This window comes from Triticum aestivum, chromosome 2B (genome assembly GCF_018294505.1).
Source record: "Triticum aestivum cultivar Chinese Spring chromosome 2B, IWGSC CS RefSeq v2.1, whole genome shotgun sequence".
In the NCBI taxonomy this organism is placed as follows: Eukaryota; Viridiplantae; Streptophyta; class Magnoliopsida; order Poales; family Poaceae; genus Triticum; species Triticum aestivum.
This window is the reverse complement of record NC_057798.1, coordinates 197,756,585-197,775,186: the sequence shown is the minus strand read 5'-3', so window position 1 is coordinate 197,775,186 and position 18,602 is coordinate 197,756,585. Positions and strand designations below refer to the sequence as shown.

Genomic DNA, 18,602 nt, shown 5'->3' with positions numbered 1-18,602 from the left:
AATGTGAGCTCCTCACCCGCGTACATTTTACACCACGCAAACCGGATAACCCCGAGCGACACTCGGGACCACCTCCGCCTTTATTACAGTTGCACTACTGTTCGCCTCGACACCAGCTAGTCTCGGCCCGAAGGCTGGCCGCTCGGCCCGATACGTTCGTTCCCGCAGACGGCTAGTAGCGCACGGTACCAAAGGCCCACCTCTCAGCCACAGACCGCCACGCGGCTATCCGGCTAAGCGAGAGCAAAAGCTTGAGGTCACCCCACACGAAAAACGTCCGGGAGAAGACGACTTGGGCAAACCCGGTCGTTCCTTTATGAGTATCTAGTCGGTCGAATTTGCTCCTATAGTCCGAGTACTATACGCTCCACTCCGCGGCCACTCTTCGTAACAGCTACAGATCGGCTCCGGACTGTCTAGCTAACAAGAGGCAAAGCCAAAGAGCGGAGGGGATATGAAAAAGACTGAAGGGGGCTCAGACGAAACTGAGTCGGCACCCTCCGCATAAAACTTACAATGCTGAAAGCAAACATTTGATATATCTGCACGGACTAACTTTGTCTTTTGCATGATCATCGTTGTGGGGAACCCCCTCCTCGCTCGGAGACTCGGAGGCTACACGCGGGTTGCAGGCTCGACGCCGGCCGCAACAGGTGTTTCCATCGCCGCTGTCCACATCATCAACAAAAAGACCCTCCGGCCGACTCTTCGAGTCGCCCGGAGGCTACACCCAGTGGGTGCGCTCGCGCGCCCCCACTCAGCCGGCGGACTCCGCGTCCGCGTCCGGCAGGGCCCCGCACCCTCTAGTCGGCGGACTCAGCGTCCGTGCCCGGCACCCTCGACGTCACCGTCGGCTTCATCATCAACAGGAAGACCCTCCGGCCGACTCTTCGAGTCGCCCGGAGGCTCGGAGGCTACACCCAGTGGGTGCGCTCGCACGCCCCCACTCAGTCAGCGGACTCCACGTCCATGTCCGGCAGGGCCCCATGCCCTCCCGCCGGCGGACTCCGCGTCTGCGCCCGGCACCCTCGATGTCACCGTCGGCTTCATCAGCAACAACGAAGACCCTCCGCCCAACTTTTCCAAGTTGCCCGGAGGCTACGCCTAGTGGGTGCGCTCGCGCGCCCCCACTCAGCCGGCGGACTCCGCGTCCACGCCCGGCACCCTCGACGTCACCGTCGGCTTCTTCAACAACGGCAAGACCCTCCGCGCGACTTTGCCAAGTTGCCCGGAGGCTCGGAGGCTACACCCAGTGGGTGCGCTCGCGCACCCCACCGGAAGCAAGACGCGCCGGGTGCGGTCCGCGGCCGGCCGTCATCAACATCTACTGCTTCATCGATGCCTGCTAGAACCCTCCGCTCAACTTTTCCAAGTTGCCCGGAGGCTCGGAGGTTACTGACGGGGGGATGACCCCCGGGTAGGCCCAAGACGGCGAACGACGCTTCAAAAACATCGGGGCCAACAACGCCCCTCAATTTGGCTTGCACTTGGCTGGATTGCTCAACTCGGCCGAACTCCTTAACCCAGCCGCTCGTCCGGGTCCCTGTCCGGCTGCTCCAGCCGGCCTGCTACGCAAAGTCAACCGCGACATCACACCCGACGCGACACTGACAAGACGACCATACCGCGACCACTGTTGCTAATAAAGCATACACTATTCACTCGTCATACGCGACATCATGTACAATGCTACTTGTCCCTGGACACTATTGTATAAAGTAACCCAGGGAAGGCACTTTCTTGGAGAAGAGGTCACTTCCTTGATCAAGAAGGCACATACTTGACCAAGGAAGCAAGCCACACTATATATATCCATCCATCCATCCACACACGTATGCACTCATGCCACACTCATTCGGCCACAAGCTAGCCACTAGTGCATTTGGCACTCATATCACACGCATGCATAACTAAGGCCAGATGCCCATAGTTGCGTTCCGTAATACAGCTCCAAGAGCAACTCTGTACTGCCAGACATGTACACTGCATATATATTCAGACATGTAGGAGTAGGGGTATTATCTCTCCGGAGAGCTCCGAACCTGAGTAAACCACCGTGTGCTGTTTGCCCAATCCCGTCCCCGGATCTCCAAAGCAGTCTTGCTCTCACCTCAAGCCACCTCGTGGCATCTGTCGTCTCACAAACCCGCCGCGAGATAACCCCGACATCCACTGTTCAAAATAGCAGCCTTGTTTACCTGTGGGAGGATTGGAGTTGGAGATCATACAAGTTGCACGATTTGTATTATGAAGTGAATGCCATATTCCTCGCGTTTTATACTGTAATTTGTGCACGGATTTGTATTGTGAAGTCACGAAGTGCTCCCTCTATAAAGAAATATAAGATACTTTAGATTATATTTCTTTACAGACGGAGTATATTTTTGCCAGCATCCCCGCGTTCTTTGGCTCTTTCCTGTGCTTCCTCTGCAGTACACAGTTTCCATTGCTCTAGATTTTTTTCCAAAAAAAAGATTGTTTTTTTTTCAGTGGAAGATCATGCGCTCTACATTTTTTTAGGAGACGGTCTAGATTTGCTTCCTGATATCGTAAAGTTCGTCAGAGGCGAGGGGGCCCAGCACAGCCCAGCCCAGTGCGGCGTATATCAAACACGGGCTTGGTGGCCCAATATATCCTTCGTCTAGCCGTTCCCCGCTCCCTCCCTCCCCGTTCCGTTCCCCCCAGCGGCGGAAACGCCCGTCGTTCCTTGTCAGAGAACCCCACGCCTCCGCAACCCCTAGTGCTAGTGCGGGCGTGGGTCCATGGAGATCGCGGCGGAGCCCGTGCGGCTCACGGAGGAGCAGCGCCGCCGCATCGAGGCCAGCCGCCTCGCCGCCCTCGAGAGGCTCAAGCGCTCCGCCGCCGCCGCCGGCACCACCGCCGAGTCGTTCAGGCTCGCCAAGTGCCCAAGAATCGCCCATCCTCTGCCCCCGCGTCCGCCGCCGCAGCCGCTTCCGCCGCCTGCGCCCCCGACGGGGTTCCGGGCGGTGCTGGAGGTGTGCAGCCCCGACGAGTTCCAGGTGACGGTGGGCCGAACGGAGGGCAAGGCTTTCCCCGGGGAGGCCGACTGCCTCCGCGCCGTCGAGGACTGCGTCGCTTCGGTACGATCCTCGCGTTCTTGAACTCTTGTCTAGTGCACGCATCTTTTGCCGATCCGGGCTCCGATTAGGGATCTGGTTCTTTCTTGGTGATGCGCGAGTAATCCCGTGCTTTCTTGACTATACCAAGAGTTTCTTCAAAGTATCTTGTTTCGTATTTCTTGGCAAAGCATTGGTGCTTGCGAGTGTTTTCTTGATCATTCTTTGTTCTTTGATTCGACATGCCTGAACCGCTCCAAGAATGCGGTGGTTATTTGCCCATTCCGCGTGTATGACAAATGGCCGTTCTTTAATTTGGATTCTTGGCCAGTTGCTCGTTTTAGAGCATTTTCTTGCTAAATGGATACTGTATTTCATATGGATTTTTGTCAGAAGGTTTGGTTCACTCATAGCCTGGTGATCTAATCCCCTGTGCCATCGCCAAATCAACCCATTCATACCTTCACATGGATAATCGCCTCAACGATCTTGCTCCAAACATACTCTAGCCAATCTTCTGTCTGTCAATGGCTCTATGCAATAGAATGCTAGACACAAACATTGGAGGTCGAACCCTCACAATGCCCTGCCTTTTGGCTTAACTGCCGAGCGATGAAGAATTTGCTTGGCCTTCCAGATATCAGCTTTATGGGCAATTGCTGGTACCTACGAATGCCGCAACTAATATTTGAGTATATAAAGTGCCAGCAACTAATATTTCGTCCATATTTCAGTGTCACCTTTTTAATCAGTAAATGATTGTGCCACTAAGTTATCTTCACAGTATTCGCTGTTCTATAAAACATACCTTTTGCACAAGAATATATAGTCAAACTATTGATAACATCTTTGCAATTTTTTTTTGAACCGGGCAAGAACATCTTTGCAAAATGTTTAGATTAGATACTTGAAAATCCTATGTGTGAATCTGTTTCAGAAAGTACTTCTGCAATATTCATTTTTAAATTTTATAGATATATTGCAATAGAAGTTAACGATCCAAGATGTATTTTGAAGACCGCGAAGATGTCTGAAATGGCAGCTTTTATAGGACTGAAGGGAGTAAATGGTGATTATATCACATTTTAGAGTAATCCTTTTGGGGATCGAATAATTTGTGGATGCTTTTAAGCATAAAATGTAAACTTCTGCTGTAATAATTATTTTCATCTGGTTCTTACTTCTTAGTCCCTTTTCTGGATGATAAGCCTTTTGGTCTAAACTGATATCTTCCCTCTTATTGTTGGTAGGCTGTACCATTCTCCACAACACAAAGTCAAGGCGGGCATATTTCTTCTGTCTTTAAGCTTGTGCACTATGAGCTGGTGTTGCAATTCTTGAGGAAGTTGACTGGCGTTGTTGTGCAAGATATACCTTATAGAACAAGGCGTGCTGTTCAAAATGCTGGCACAAACTGCGGTTCTGATAAAGAAGTTGACGAGCTTCTCATGAAGCTGCCACGTCGATTACGAGATGCACTTCTACCCTTCCAACTTGAAGGTGTGAAATTTGGGCTTCGGAGGCAAGGGCGCTGCCTTATTGCAGATGAGATGGGGCTTGGCAAGACTCTCCAGGTAAGCACATTGTATTTTGTGTATAACTATCGTGCGGATAGTTTATATGCATAAAATTGTTTGTTCCACGGTGTTACAACTTGCAAAATACAGTAAATTGGCATATGGATATTGAGCACACTGATATTGAGCTTGCATCAATACATTTTGGGCAGTAACGGATTGGAATTTTATGTCTGTTTTACTGAACAGTTAATTATATAGCACTTGCCTTTTAGACCTTATGAAGAAATCATCATATCTGCTTTTGAGCGTAATTTCCCCCCCATGTTGAAGCAGTATTATTTTCTTGAACAGAATGGGGAAGTAGTATGTTCTCATTTATTTATATGCAGGCAATTGCAATAGCTTGTTGCTTCAAGGACGAGGGCCCTCTATTAATAGTGTGTCCAGCTGTTCTGCGTTATACTTGGGCGGAGGAATTGGAACGCTGGGATCCTTCATTTCTTCCAAAAGATATTCATCTTGGTACTGATTCAGAGTTTCATTATTCAAGAGTTAATTTTACTGATGTCAAACCTGGTATTATAATTATTGCATATCTTTAGTGTATCTAATTTGATCCTGAATGCTTGTGAAGTTACAACGATCTCCATATTTATTTCATCAAATTTGAATTGCCTACCACATGTGCCATGTGGTAACAATCTCCATATATGAATTGCATATTTTGTATTTTATTCATACATATTCTAAGTATCGAATTCTTTTGGCCCAGATATCATTCATTTGTTGCATCAGCGTCAGTTTGAAAATATTGCAGTAAAAACAGTTGCAGGACAAAATTGCATTCTGTATGAACAATCATAGATGGACCAGATCACTCTATACCTAGTTTCAATGGATCATTAGTCCAATATTGCTTTTCATAAGTTGACTTATCCTTGGATCTTAGTATCTTACTGAACATAGAACCATAGATTAGCTTGTGTTGTGATGATGTTCTAAGTTCCAACAAAGGTTCATTTGTTCTAATTAAATGTGGCACTGAATGCAGAAAACAAATTATCAAATCAAAACCACATTGCCTTACCTAGTTGTGGCGAACTATGGCAAGCCACTCCTTTCCGGGTCACACCTTAAGCAAGTTCAGGAAAGAGTCTATGCCAGGTTGGTTCATGTCAGGACAATGTGCCAAAGAACTAAACACCTACCGTAGAGTTTCAAACTTGCCTAACTAAAGTTTGGTTAACTATGGCAGTGAACCAAACATGCCTTAACTCATTGCTAGGTCTGTGGCTACTGTTAAGCTTCATGCACTAGCCAACACAACCAAAAGTCTCAACTGATGGAAATGGCTAGGCAATCCACATGTACACTTCAACACCCCCTCTCACGTGTGATGCGGAAGGTCAAGACGTGGATAGACTCAGAGGTATGGCTCAAGAGGCTCATACGTGGACACAAAGGGGGAAACAACAATTTTTGGATAAATTACGTAAGCCAGGACTTGAACTCAAGACCTTGGACCCTGATACCATGATAAGCTTCATGCACTAGCCAACGCAACCAAAAGTCCGAACTGATGGAAAGGGCTAGGCAATCCACATATACACTTTAACAGCCACTACTTGCTTGCCACACCTTAGTTTGGCAATTGTGGTGCCGGTGTTTGGCTATTTGCGAAACTTCTGGCTCATGGCTCACCACACATTTTCAGTCCTATGTCCTGCATGTCGTTGACACATGTTTTTGGGCCAAACTTTACAACACTTTTGGGTAAGAATTTGCTTGCCACAAAAGTGACATGCCATACTTTTGGCGACATGTGGCTAGCAACTGAAGTTTTTTGGACTGAAACGCTAGCAACCAAATAGGCTCATGTTCAAGTTTACCATGTTGGTCTGCTACCTAGCCAAGTTATGGGTGGTACTTGTATGTTCCCATAAAAATGAAAATCCTAAAGTAGTAGTATTTGTCAACTGGCTGGGTGGTTTCAAATCAGGCTCTCAGTTGACTTCACAATGGTCGCCTTTCATTTTTTGGTCAAGTAATATTTTTGTGTAACCAGTAGGATGCATATGCGTTTCTACAGGACATGTAGTCATTGATAAAAAGGTTGTTCTATTTAGCAAACACGCACGTGGTTTCCAACCACGTCGCGACAAAACTGTTGTCTTTCTCCATCTTCCTGTCCCTCTGCAACCACTATGCACTCCTCTGGTTCCCTTCCTCGCAGCATTTCTCCTCTGCACTCCTGCCCTGCAAAAGATAATGCGTCATCTTCATCGCTGTCCACCCGCCCCTTGGCTCTCCCTCCAGTAGGGTTGGAGGCAATGAGCTGAGCCAGCCTTGGCTTTCCTCATTCAAGATTGTTCGAAAATATGCTTGATACCGCTCGACCTGGTTGGAGAAATGGAGAGACGGGCTAAAAGAGAGGCTTGGGTTGGACCGCTTCTCGTAAGCACTCGCAAGCCAAGGCAGAAGACCAATAGCCAACATTGCTTCTACATAGTTCAGAAACTACATACACCTTGAGTCCTTGACATCAACTGGAGTATTCACTGCAAATATTGTGAAATCACTGAAAGTACATACACTACGCACAGTTTGTTTCGTTGTACAAAGTAATGAGGTCTCAGAATGTGCAATGTAAGCAATATGGTCAACGGTGAAGTAAACGAACTAGTTAAATGATTATATGAAGTAGGTCCATCCATCAACATGCAAGTGGGTCCATGCACAGATGATAAGCTTCACGACCTAGGTCCATAGACGGGTTAATAAGCTGCACTAAGTTGGTCGATATATCAACTATCAACTGGTGGAGCGAAACAAACCAACATGACAAGCATAGGTTGGGGAGCCAAACAAGCCAACACGAGGAGCATAAGTAGGGGAGGACTCTAGAGGATCGGCGGTGGCGTGCTAGGGCATTAGAAGGAAGCATGATGGTTGTGCGGACAGAGCGGAAGTTCCGGGGTATCATGGAGTATGTGGGCTTCACCCGTCGGCATTATTTTTTTTTGAGGGCACTGCCATTGTGAGTACGGAGGGCAGTGTGTTGGCAGTACCACCAACCTCATCTTTTTGATATAACTAGATGATGCTCCGCGCTTTGCCGCGAGAACCGTGTTAAAACAAATGCATGAATAAGTGTTTAGAAACAGCTAAACTAATGGAAAAATAAATGTAAAATGTTCTCGGTTTACATTTTTAAAACAATAAAACTTACCAAGTATGTGGCAAAATGATTTTAAAAAGCGAAGAACATTTAAACTGAACCTAATGTGACGCCATCTTTAACAAAAATGTGAAGCATGAACTATATATGTTTGCTCCAAGCATCCAACACATAGACCGTTCATGACCATACAGAACTTAATGTACAGTAAAAATATTAACTTGTGACTAACATGCATGATTTGATTCCCCCAAGAAAAAAAGGCATGCATGGCTTGATGAGGTGGCATGCTTTGCATGGATATATGGATATATTTGCAAAATTGTAACTTATGAGTACATGCATGATGATTTGAGGATGTCACACAATTTAGTAGATCAAATGGCTACCAATGATTGAGGTGATATGGAGGCACGCATGTGGAGAGTAATCTACTAGTGGGGGCTAGCTATTTAGATATGTAGAAGATATGTAAAGATTTATGTTGGTGAAAATCATTAATCCTATTCCTTGTCCCTCGTATACCTGTATCTTCAATTTTGGACACTGCTCTATTGCCTTGGCTTTCAGCTTTTCAGTGTTTATTTTGTATAAAGAATACCAAATTTGACTGTTATAATTATATATGTATTTTTCTCGTTCTTTTTTTTTCAGTGTTCGGTCGACGAGACAGTCTGGAATATTTAGATTTTTGTCCGAAGGTCGTTGTTATTTCATACACGATGTTAAGCATCCTTCGGAAAAGTATGATTAATAGGAGATGGGCACTGATGATCATTGATGAATCCCACAATATACGCTGCACAAAGATGAAAGAAGAAAATACTCAGGTGATACTATCAGGCAACAATTGAATATATCAATCCCAATCCAGGAGGGAGAGTGTATTTGACACAGCATATTTTATTATTCTGTAGTAATCATAACATTCCATTGTGCTTTGATGGTTACTCTCTTTGATGAAAAAAGTGTTTTTAAACCTGCTTCGTGTTTTCATCATTCCATTGTGCTTTCTTAATTTAAAATACTGTAAGAATGCAGAACCACTGAAACTCTGTTGAGCAATCTTTTTCTTATCACTTCAGCCACCTTATTTCAATTTAAGGCGCCTTCTCTGATAATTTTATTTATAATTTGTAGTCTTACTAGTCTGATGCATCAACATTCCGCTTGCTTTACCAATGATCACTTCTACTCTCTTGTGACCGTGACAGACAAAAGCTGTACTGGAAATAGCTCTCAATATCAACCGCATTGTGTTGCTTTCTGGGACACCCTCTTTGTCAAGGTTGTACTAACTTTTAAAATATATCCATTGATTCTTCTCAGGGATCCTTGTGTTGTTGCGCTATTTTTGTTGTGGACATTTAAAACTATAAACAGGCAAATGGATTTATGGTATATGAAATATTTTATGTATGCCATTAGACGATTTCAAATGTTGGGATTAGAATCAATCTCAAAGCACTTCCATTTTAGTTAAGAATTAGAAAATAATTGAAGTTTTTTAACTGCCATTTTTTCCCACTGTTTTGACTTTAGAAAATATTACTAAAAGGTCTTTGCCAGTTTTCTCCTTCTGTTTTGAACATCAAATTAAGACCAGTGATCCATGAGAAACATGTCAGTTGCATACGTCTCTTCAGTATATGGTTACCTGTTCATTTTTTTTAATAGGGACCTAAAGGTGTATACTGATTTGCTGAATTATTTGTACTGCATATTGGTTCCACGTCCCTTACCAATTATTGTTACATCTGTATCTTCTATTTTCTTTGCGTAAGCTGAGCTCAATGTCTGTATTGTGGGAGTACTTTTTACCCTGCGCACGGTATATCTGACTGATTGGTACTGATGTGTGATTTTGTTGTGATACAATTGCATTCCAGAAAATTAGTTAAATCATTTACTACTCTGGACTTGACTTACCATATATGTTTGTTTGTCAGATTTAACTAATGGTTTCTTTTTTTCCAAGGTGACAATAGACCTTTTGACATCTATCACCAGATAAATATGTTATGGTAAGAAAAGCAGAATGTCATCTTATTGTGTTGGGCATATCGATCTTTTCTGACCACTCCCTCTCTTGGTTTCAGTCCCCGTTTGCTTGGAGATGATAAATTTGAATTTGCAAAGACATATTGTTCACTGCATGTTGCTCAAAGTTCCCAGGGTAAAATTTACCAGGTATCTATATCTTGTGATTGTCCCTATTGTCAAGGAGATTGGTAGATCGCTTCAAAACCTTGCAGACTTGCACTTGCAGTTAATTTGAGCAAATAGTGTCTGACTATCTGTTAGTCTATACAGAAATGTTTAAATATTTAAGTTCTTCACATCGTTTCACGTCCAGGACTTTTCAAAAGGTGCTCGTTTGACAGAGTTAAATGTTCTGCTCAGTCAGACTCTGATGGTCAGCTCTTTCTCTCTCAGCTATTAAAGCCTCTTTGTATAGCTTTCTGTGATTATTGTATCCATGGTACTGTATCTTGTTACTGCTATCCAAACTGCTCATGAACTTATATGGTCACTGCATATTTGGCCTAAGTTCTGCTTGATGATATTTGTTAATTGATTTTGATCAGCTTGGCAGTATATACAGTTTTTGTATGTATGAACTTTGTTCATTTGATTATGTATAGAGTCTGCATGGCAGTATGTTATGGAATGCTGTACTCTATGCATGATGAAATTATTTATGTTGTACTCCATCCGTAAAGAAATATAAGAGTGTTTAGATCACTAAAGTAGTGAATTAAACGCTCTTATATTTCTTTACAGAGGGAGTAGAAACTATCCTTTACATGGTTGATGATGTTTTTACCAATGAACGCGTGTTTACTACAGAAGCATGTTTAAGAATGAGACTAGCTTCAGTGCGTAATGCTCCATACATTCTCTTATAGATATTGTTTAGAATGCATGTGATGGAACTTCAACAACTGTGTCCACAAAGTATATTGATGTGTCACATGAAAATTATATTGCTAGATTTCTCACTTGAAGTGCTTCTATATGATCCCATTTCTTAAATATTGTACCATATGATTAGAAAATTAATGGTACAATGTGGGTATTGGAGGGAGATCATGTTGATGTCTGAAATGACAAGCAGAGGAGAATGAGGGTAGTAAGTTGCTAGCTATTTGCTAATACTAGAGCCCGGCGGGTCGTTTTGCTTCCTGTCACAAGCCATGTAACTGCAATGATGTGTTAGGCTGATATTTGATGGTTTATCAATTTCAGATCTAATGGCTGGAGTTTGCTTCTGTGCTACAGATTAGGCGCTTGAAGGAGCATTTGTTAAATGAACTGCCGCCCAAGCGCCGGCAGATCATTAGGTTGAAGTTGAAGGCATTGAATAGCAGGACAGCCACCTCTATTATCCAAGGGGATTACAATAGCACATATAGTAGCTCTGATGCTCCTATAATTGCCTCTTCTGAGATAAGCAATGACTGTGAAGAAGCAAAAGAGGGAAAAGGTAACATTCATGCTGCTAATAGTAGCAGATGTCAATCGCATATGTTAATCTTACCACATGATTACCTTCTATCAATTTGCCATGAACTGGTGTGATGTCGAATAGATAGTTATATTGGCCTAAAGCAAGATGACTGGCTGTAGATACTAAAACTAACCGGTCATTTTGTTGAAGCATGTTTGTTGCATTAGTCATTGCTTTGCATATGCAATACCAAATGTGCCTGGCCTCCAGCTGTGCAGATTATGATGCTGTCATTGACTATCTGAAATGTATTTACAAAATCTAGATCAATGGGGGAACCCTTTGCTAATGTTATACTGACGGTAACAAAAAAGTATCAACACTGTCAATACAAACATTCCCAACATTTTCTTGATTTGAACTATAAGCTTTGACGTTAGCATTGTTTGTACTCCATGTATATCAAAAAGTTGATGGAATCATGGAATTACAACTGTCTATTTTATACTACCAATGAATTTCCACTGGAAGATTCCAATTCTACCTTATTCTAATGTATTGAATATAAATTGTCACCTTCAAAATTCCAAACATTTATCTATATGAACATAACCTAGCATTTTTGGATCTGATCTATTCTGTTCCTCAACTCGTAAATAATTCTTACTATGACATGGTGAAATGTATCAAAACTGTTACTGAGAGATGATCAGATGAAGCAAATGTTTTTCGTCATTTTAGTATTTAAGATGATGGTTCTAAGCTATGTGTTACTTTCCTTTTTTTTCCATTTCCTCAGATGATAGTTGCAAGAAATCTCCAAGGCATTTCTCCCCCCAGGAAATTGGCATTGCAAAAATACCTGGGTTTAGTCAGTGGTTCTCAAATCATTTGATGCATGATAATCTGGACGCCCAGTCTAGTTGCCAGAAAACGCTAATTTTCGCCCACCACTTGAAGGTTCTAGATGGAGTGCAGGTAAGATTTACGTTTACAAACTATGATGGGTTTTTTATATGTAATTTGAATACTTAAGTGGTGCTTCAACCAATTTTGTTCTTTATGTATTAAATAAGGAATAAGAATCTCAATAAGATTCAATACTCAAAAGTCGGCACTGTACAAGTAATTGAAAGAAATTGAGTGACATTTGTTCCTGAAAATTGTGGCTTACTGGACCCACATAGTCACATCAAAAGTTAGAGAGACGATAATATCTTGTCCAGCATATTTTGGTAAGGGTCTGAGGACCAGTGGTAGAGCACTTCCTAACGTTTCTTTCGGTGGCCGCTGCTAAACTCAAGTGTCTAATTATATGACTAATAGAAGAAAAAATATTTCTACTTTTGACTCAAGTGTTCTCTATCCAGGTGTTCCTCTCTGAGAAGGAGATCAAGTTTGTTCGCATCGATGGCAGCGCACTTCCTAGAGAAAGGAAAGAAGCCGTTGATTCTTTCCGTTTGAATCCAGAGGTTTTCATTTCCCCTTGTTTTAATTCATCACTCACCTACTGTTAGAGTATGAGTAATTTTGTGAAAATAGTACAATTTCCATAAATTTGTTTGTGCAAGTTTAAATGTTTTGACAAAAGAATGTCAGCTATAGGTATGTGCCGGCTCTCTATCCATGAAAAATTTCAAGAACAAACTGAATCATTTTTCTAGATACCAAATTTAAAACTATGACATGCAACAGTCTGAATTAAACAGTTAATCTGCCATTTTTGTATCTCGCAAGCAGGACTGAGTCTGTTCTTAAAAAATTGTATATAGAGCATGCCCATACCTACGCCTGAGAAGTTTTACTTCTATATGTGATTTCTACAGAATTTGGAAAACAAATCACGGCAGGGAAAAAATCCCTTGTACCTAGTCCATATGACGCTACGCTTCTTATCTTGCATACTGCTTATCCATCATTGAGTTATTTTACTTTTTGCTAAATAGGTCAAGGTTGCAATAATAGGAATTACTGCTGGTGGTGTTGGTTTAGACTTTTCATCTGCTCAGAATGTTGTTTTCCTGGAGCTCCCAAGATCGTCTTCAGACTTACTTCAGGTACTTGTTTTTTCCAACCTTGCACATACATTTTCATTTCAACCCATAGGAAGTGCAAAATTAAACCAGGAGGAATTTTTTGATATCTTGGTAGTTTTGAAGTATACAATGTTAAACCAATCCAGCTGTTCTTGTGAACCTACCCGTGTAGTGAAGTGTTCCGACAGAGTCCTTGAATTTATGCCCATATGTGTCCACTTCACAGTTTATGTGCAGTCTTGCACACATGTATGGCTCACCCTCTTTTACTGTTGTTTCAAATTTATGTCCACAAGTGTAATGAAGTGTCACCGCAAAGTCTCTGAATTTATGCCCATGTGTGTTCACTTCACACTTTATGTGCAGTCTTGAACACATGTACAGTTCACTCTCTTCTACTGTTGTTTTAAATGTTGTTGTAACTACTAACTGCTACATTTAATTGGTGATAACATCATAATAGGCCGAGGATAGAGCTCATAGGCGTGGTCAAACAAATGCGGTCAATATATATATATTCTGCGCAAAGGTTAGCTCCTTTCCTGTTTCCCTGTAGTGTATTTAGTAATTTTGGTAATTAGAGCATTAAATTATTTTGTTCCTGCAGAACACATCAGATGAACCACAGTGGCTTCGCTTGAACCAGAGTCTGTTCCGTGTCTCGTCTGTGGTGAATGGGAAGAAAGATGCTATAAGAGAAATTGAGGTAAGTCCATAAGTGATTGGGTTTGCAACTGGCTGCGTCCTAGGTGCTAATTAATTTCAGAAAGGCGAGTGAAACATTTGCAACTGCATGAAGCACACTTGTGGAACATTTGCAACTGCCCGTGGTCATTTCAGTTCCTATTTTGTGGAGATAATGCTGAAACTTTATTTACAAACTGAGAAAATATTTTACATGTACGGAGAAGTCTGGTAAAGTGTTAGAACTCAGATGAGACCTGGTTGATTGTATCACTGCTGACATCAGTTGGTTTAATAGGATCTTAGCAAGAATCTAGGGCAATGCACGCAATTCAGTTATTCTATTAGGCTTTATTCATTCATCGTTCCTTCCCTCTTTGTAAGGTTGATCAAGTTTATTCATTCATCGTTCCTTCCTTCTTTGTAAGGTTGATCAAGTTTACCACCTTGGGGAAATCAGTAACACTAAGGAGAGACCAGAAATTGAGTTTCTTCCGAATTGTAATGCAGGTAAAACATTAGGAAAATCAGTATCAGATGATTAACTAAATTATTTGAATGAAAAGACTTTTTTTAATGGAATCAACAATTAGCCCTAGCTGATTAACTGATAGAGAGACTGAATTATTTAAGCCTTATACAATGCTCTTCTGGTGAATCAAAAGGTCTTTTGGAAAGTGGCACTATGTCTGTTGACCATCTTCCTGGCATCAGCGATATGGAGCTTGAGTCAGATTTCACTATTAGGACTATTCCTCTACAGATTGAGGTTCAAACAAGATGCCCCTTTTAATGTTTTGCCATTATTCACTGTGCTCTCTTTTCATTCATTCAGCATTCCCATGCTTGATTTCCAGCTGATTCTGCTTGTGCACCTTACCCTCTTAGGATGAAGGCCTTCATTCAGGAATGCAATGTAGTCCAGGTCCAGCAGTACATGAAGATATAGTCTGCAATAGTTTTTCTATTTCACCAGCTATCTCTGGCTCTTCAAGTACACGAAGTAAATCAATGAAGGTAATTAAAAAATTCTTGATTGTATTATATTATATTGTATTTTGTGCAATGTGCCATCTTTTAGTGGATAATACAATGTATCTTATGCTGCTCAAATACAACAGGCTCGTAGGAGCTTTTGTGAAAATCGTGATACTTTAGGTCTTCCAGGAACTATTTCAGATGGCCGTATTCGAGTGGAGTATCTGCGTTTTGAGGTTAAAAATTCTTCCACTTATGCTATCTTTTGTCGTCTTTGTGTTTACATGTTGTATTACCGCTTGTCCCAACCTGCAACATTATTTTCGTATCAGTTTGCTTGCTTTTGCCATCTAATTCTTCAAATTCCTCTGATTTGTCATCATCTTTCACAGGTTAGCCATCATACAGGTCGAATCCACTTGTACATTTGTGTTCCAGGACATGATTCAAGACCCAGACCACTTTTTCAGAATTTTCTTCCTGAAGAAGTAGAATCACCTTTATGCTCTAGTAGTGACAAGAAAGCAAGTAGGCAGCTCTTGAGTAATCCAGCATTTTGCAATATGTTCAAGGCATTTGTAAAAGAATGGTTAGAACTAAGACCAATTGATCAGAGGAAACTCCTGGGAAAGCCGTTACAGCTTCCATTGAGCCTTGAGTTGTGCTATTTGACAAATAGCATCAGCCACAGTACACAAGTATGCACGTCTTGACTTTGACACTCTTTTTTTTTGCAAACTCGATTTGTTCCAGTTACGAAGATTGCAAATACTGTACAAAACAATGCCTGGTGTGCACGAGGTTACGACTATACATCTATGTCATGCAAACTTCTTATGTCCTAGAAAAGTATCCCAATATCTGCTTAAGTTTGTATAAGAATAAGTCTGGATTTTCCATTTGCATTCCAGTCTTACCTGAATTAATACTTATGCTACATACATGAGACATGATCTTGGGCCAAACTAAGAACAGATGACATTTATCATAGAATAAATACTTGGCTTGTTCCTTGATTTGATGGTGTCCTTATGTCTGTTGTGATCGACTTTCTTAGGGATTGATTAAAGGGGGGAGTAAGAGGCGTATAGCTCCATTGAGTGTTGTCAGTGATGATTTGCCTGAAAATGCTGAATGGAGAAAGGTGGTTTTACGCCGTGGCACGACTAAAGAGAGAGAATACACTCAAGGCTGGACTACTGATGATGAGCCTCTCTGCAAATTATGTCAAAAACTTTGCAAGTAATATGACTCGCTGATGTACTTGTTCTGGAGCCAATCGTGTTCTGTCATAACAATGCTCTTTGTTTTTGTTCAGTGGGAATCTTGCGAAATCACCCGAATATTTTGAAGATCTATTCTGTAAGCTTGATTGCTTCCGGTTGTACAGATTGAGAACCAACCAGAGTGCCCTGCGGCAGGTATGACTTACTTTTACCTTCTGCCATTAACATAGCCCTGATGTGCAAATAAGGCTAATTTGCCATTTGTACAAACAAAAATTGTGAATTGTATGTAATGGAGTTTCTGCTTGTTAAATACCTTTACTTTACAGGCACTGTTTCAAATAGAACATGGTATATGTTCCCAGTGCAAGCTTGACTGCTGCAAGCTCGTCAAACATATTAAACCCCTCAGCAACCCAAAGAGAGAAGCACACATCAGGAGTGTTGCTCCAAATATTGCATGTAGGAAGAAACTGTAAGTGCTACAACACTCTGATATTATGCATTTCCAACCTTTTGGCAGCTTTTATATGCTTCACTTTTGCATACCCAGCACAGTTTAGCAGAGCACTCTGGTCTGAACAGCTGTAATACACTAACAGAACTCACCAAATATTGACAAAAATGGGAATTTCCATCATTATTAATTTGTCGGTTTCATGTGGATTGTCTTATTAATGCTGTACTGGACCACAGGCTAGCAAAGCTTGTCGAAGAGCCAACACAGGGAAATGCTTGGCATGCAGATCATATAGTACCTGTGTATAAAGGAGGAGGTACAGTACATGTACAGTTTCTATGTTGTTGGCTCATCACTGCATCTCCTAATTCATCTGGTTTCTGGTAGGGGAATGCACGCTCGAGAATATGAGGACGCTTTGCGTGGCTTGTCATGCTGAGGTTACCAAAGCTCAGCAAAAGGAGCGAAAAGAAGCAAGAAAAGAAGAAAGAAGGAAGGCTGAAGAGCTTCTGAGAAATGCCGTGAATCAGCTGAAGGATGATGTTAGTAGTTCCTCTGCAGTTCAAGTATCTTCTGGCCTTTCAATTTTTGCAAGATTTAAGCTCTCTGGATAACCACCTGACTTTTCTGCGTTGCATGTTAAAAAGAAGTGATTTTCTCCTATATTTACTTCTGCAATTTCCAACATTCCATTTCATAGAGGCATGACTGACACCAATCGATTCTTCCGCAAATGACACATTCAGAAGTCAGTTGATTAAGTTGTAAATAAGTTTGATTTTTGTAGAGTTCTTCCATAACTTTGTGACATGCACAGCTCAAGTTCACCTATAATACTCTTGATGTTGACATTCAATTTTATTTTGGTTGTAGGCATGTGAAGCGACAGAAGACGACGATTCTTGGTTGGTTACAGTCCCTGGCAGTGCCTACTCAGCAGTACCTCAGGCTCCTCGTACGCCCAGAAAATAAGCTGTTATGGCACTAGTACACCTGGGACAGTTATTTTGTGGTTTTATTGGACAGATGTTTTGTGCATATGTGTTGAATGCGATACTCATGTAGAAGTATGTATTTTCTTTTAGTAGCAAAATCTGATACCATCTTCAGTCAACCTGTTGTTGTCAACTGAGGAAGGTTGGTGGAATCATGCAACCCAATTGCAACCAACTTGTTGTCAACTACTGTTGCAAAACTCTTACATATACTTGGAGGCAATATTGTGGTATGCTGCTGCTGCTGTAAGATTTGTTTCAATTCATTTCAAGAATCTGGACACCGCCATCCAGTTACAGGATGTGCTGAGGCTAAATGTGGATGGCAAAGGTCATAGAGACACGTTAATGACATTTGTAACATGTACTTTCGGTGCTAGTATTTGCTAACTGAGCCCGTTTGGCTTTGGCCACCAGAATAGTAGTTTTAAAAGGCAGCACCCGAAACACATCCTACTAGAAGCTAAGATTACAGGTGGAGCCAAGTGAAATATTTTCAGTACATCGCAATTTTAAGAGACGATGCACCCTGAAAATGCATGTAGCCCTTGGACCGTCAGTGGTCTCAACCCCGTGCAGCATAGGTGAACAAATGTTGCAACAGCAACCACTCCTTAGCGAGCACAGGGAAGAACCAAGTGCCAGCTGCTTTCAGTGTCCCTAGGCAGTCCTACACACCAGCACCCCCGTGGCTTTCCTCATGCTTAGCTTTAGCCAGCCCACGTCCCTGTCTTTGCGGCGCGGAGAACCTGCAAATAAAAAAGATTCTTAGTCAATCATGCATTGCTCGCTGTGCACACCATTTCTCCATGACAGCACAGCAACACATGCAAGGGTCATGTAGATAGATAACAAATCACTACACTTGTGCATTTCTCAAACTAGGATAAGCCGTTTATTTTAGCATACCTGCTGCGCCAGGCACATCCACAACCATGTCCTTGGGGCCAACGGAACCTGCCAATTTAAGAGATTCTTAGCGTAGCAAGTAGTAGTA

The 18,602-nt window shown here is 42.2% G+C and overlaps 1 protein-coding gene across 1 annotated transcript; it reads left to right on the top strand.

The window, feature by feature from the left end:
* Nucleotides 1-2,659: 2,659 nt before the first annotated feature.
* On the top strand, nt 2,660-17,880 carry LOC123044330 (DNA annealing helicase and endonuclease ZRANB3). Its single transcript, XM_044467036.1, has 25 exons — nt 2,660-3,101; nt 4,328-4,651; nt 4,987-5,119; nt 8,430-8,605; nt 8,990-9,063; nt 9,764-9,799; nt 9,875-9,965; nt 10,132-10,191; nt 11,058-11,262; nt 12,026-12,204; nt 12,597-12,698; nt 13,173-13,283; nt 13,726-13,791; nt 13,870-13,968; nt 14,375-14,456; nt 14,612-14,715; nt 14,835-14,963; nt 15,068-15,160; nt 15,317-15,622; nt 15,982-16,166; nt 16,243-16,345; nt 16,480-16,625; nt 16,847-16,926; nt 16,998-17,152; nt 17,484-17,880. The coding sequence occupies exons 1-25, from the start codon at nt 2,763-2,765 to the stop codon at nt 17,580-17,582; spliced, it is 3,477 nt and encodes a 1,158-aa protein (XP_044322971.1). The 5' UTR covers nt 2,660-2,762; the 3' UTR covers nt 17,583-17,880.
* The last annotated feature ends 722 nt before the right edge of the window (nt 17,881-18,602 follow it).

Bases quoted from the DNA above. Each gene is read 5' to 3' on its own strand.
- LOC123044330 (XM_044467036.1), top strand. From the start codon at position 2,763: ATGGAGATCGCGGCGGAGCCCGTGCGGCTCACGGAGGAGCAGCGCCGC. The intron at 9,064-9,763 runs GTTGTACTAACT...AGGTGACAATAG, and splicing joins GGGACACCCTCTTTGTCAAG to ACCTTTTGACATCTATCACC. The intron at 13,969-14,374 runs GTAAGTCCATAA...CTTCTTTGTAAG, and splicing joins ATGCTATAAGAGAAATTGAG to GTTGATCAAGTTTACCACCT.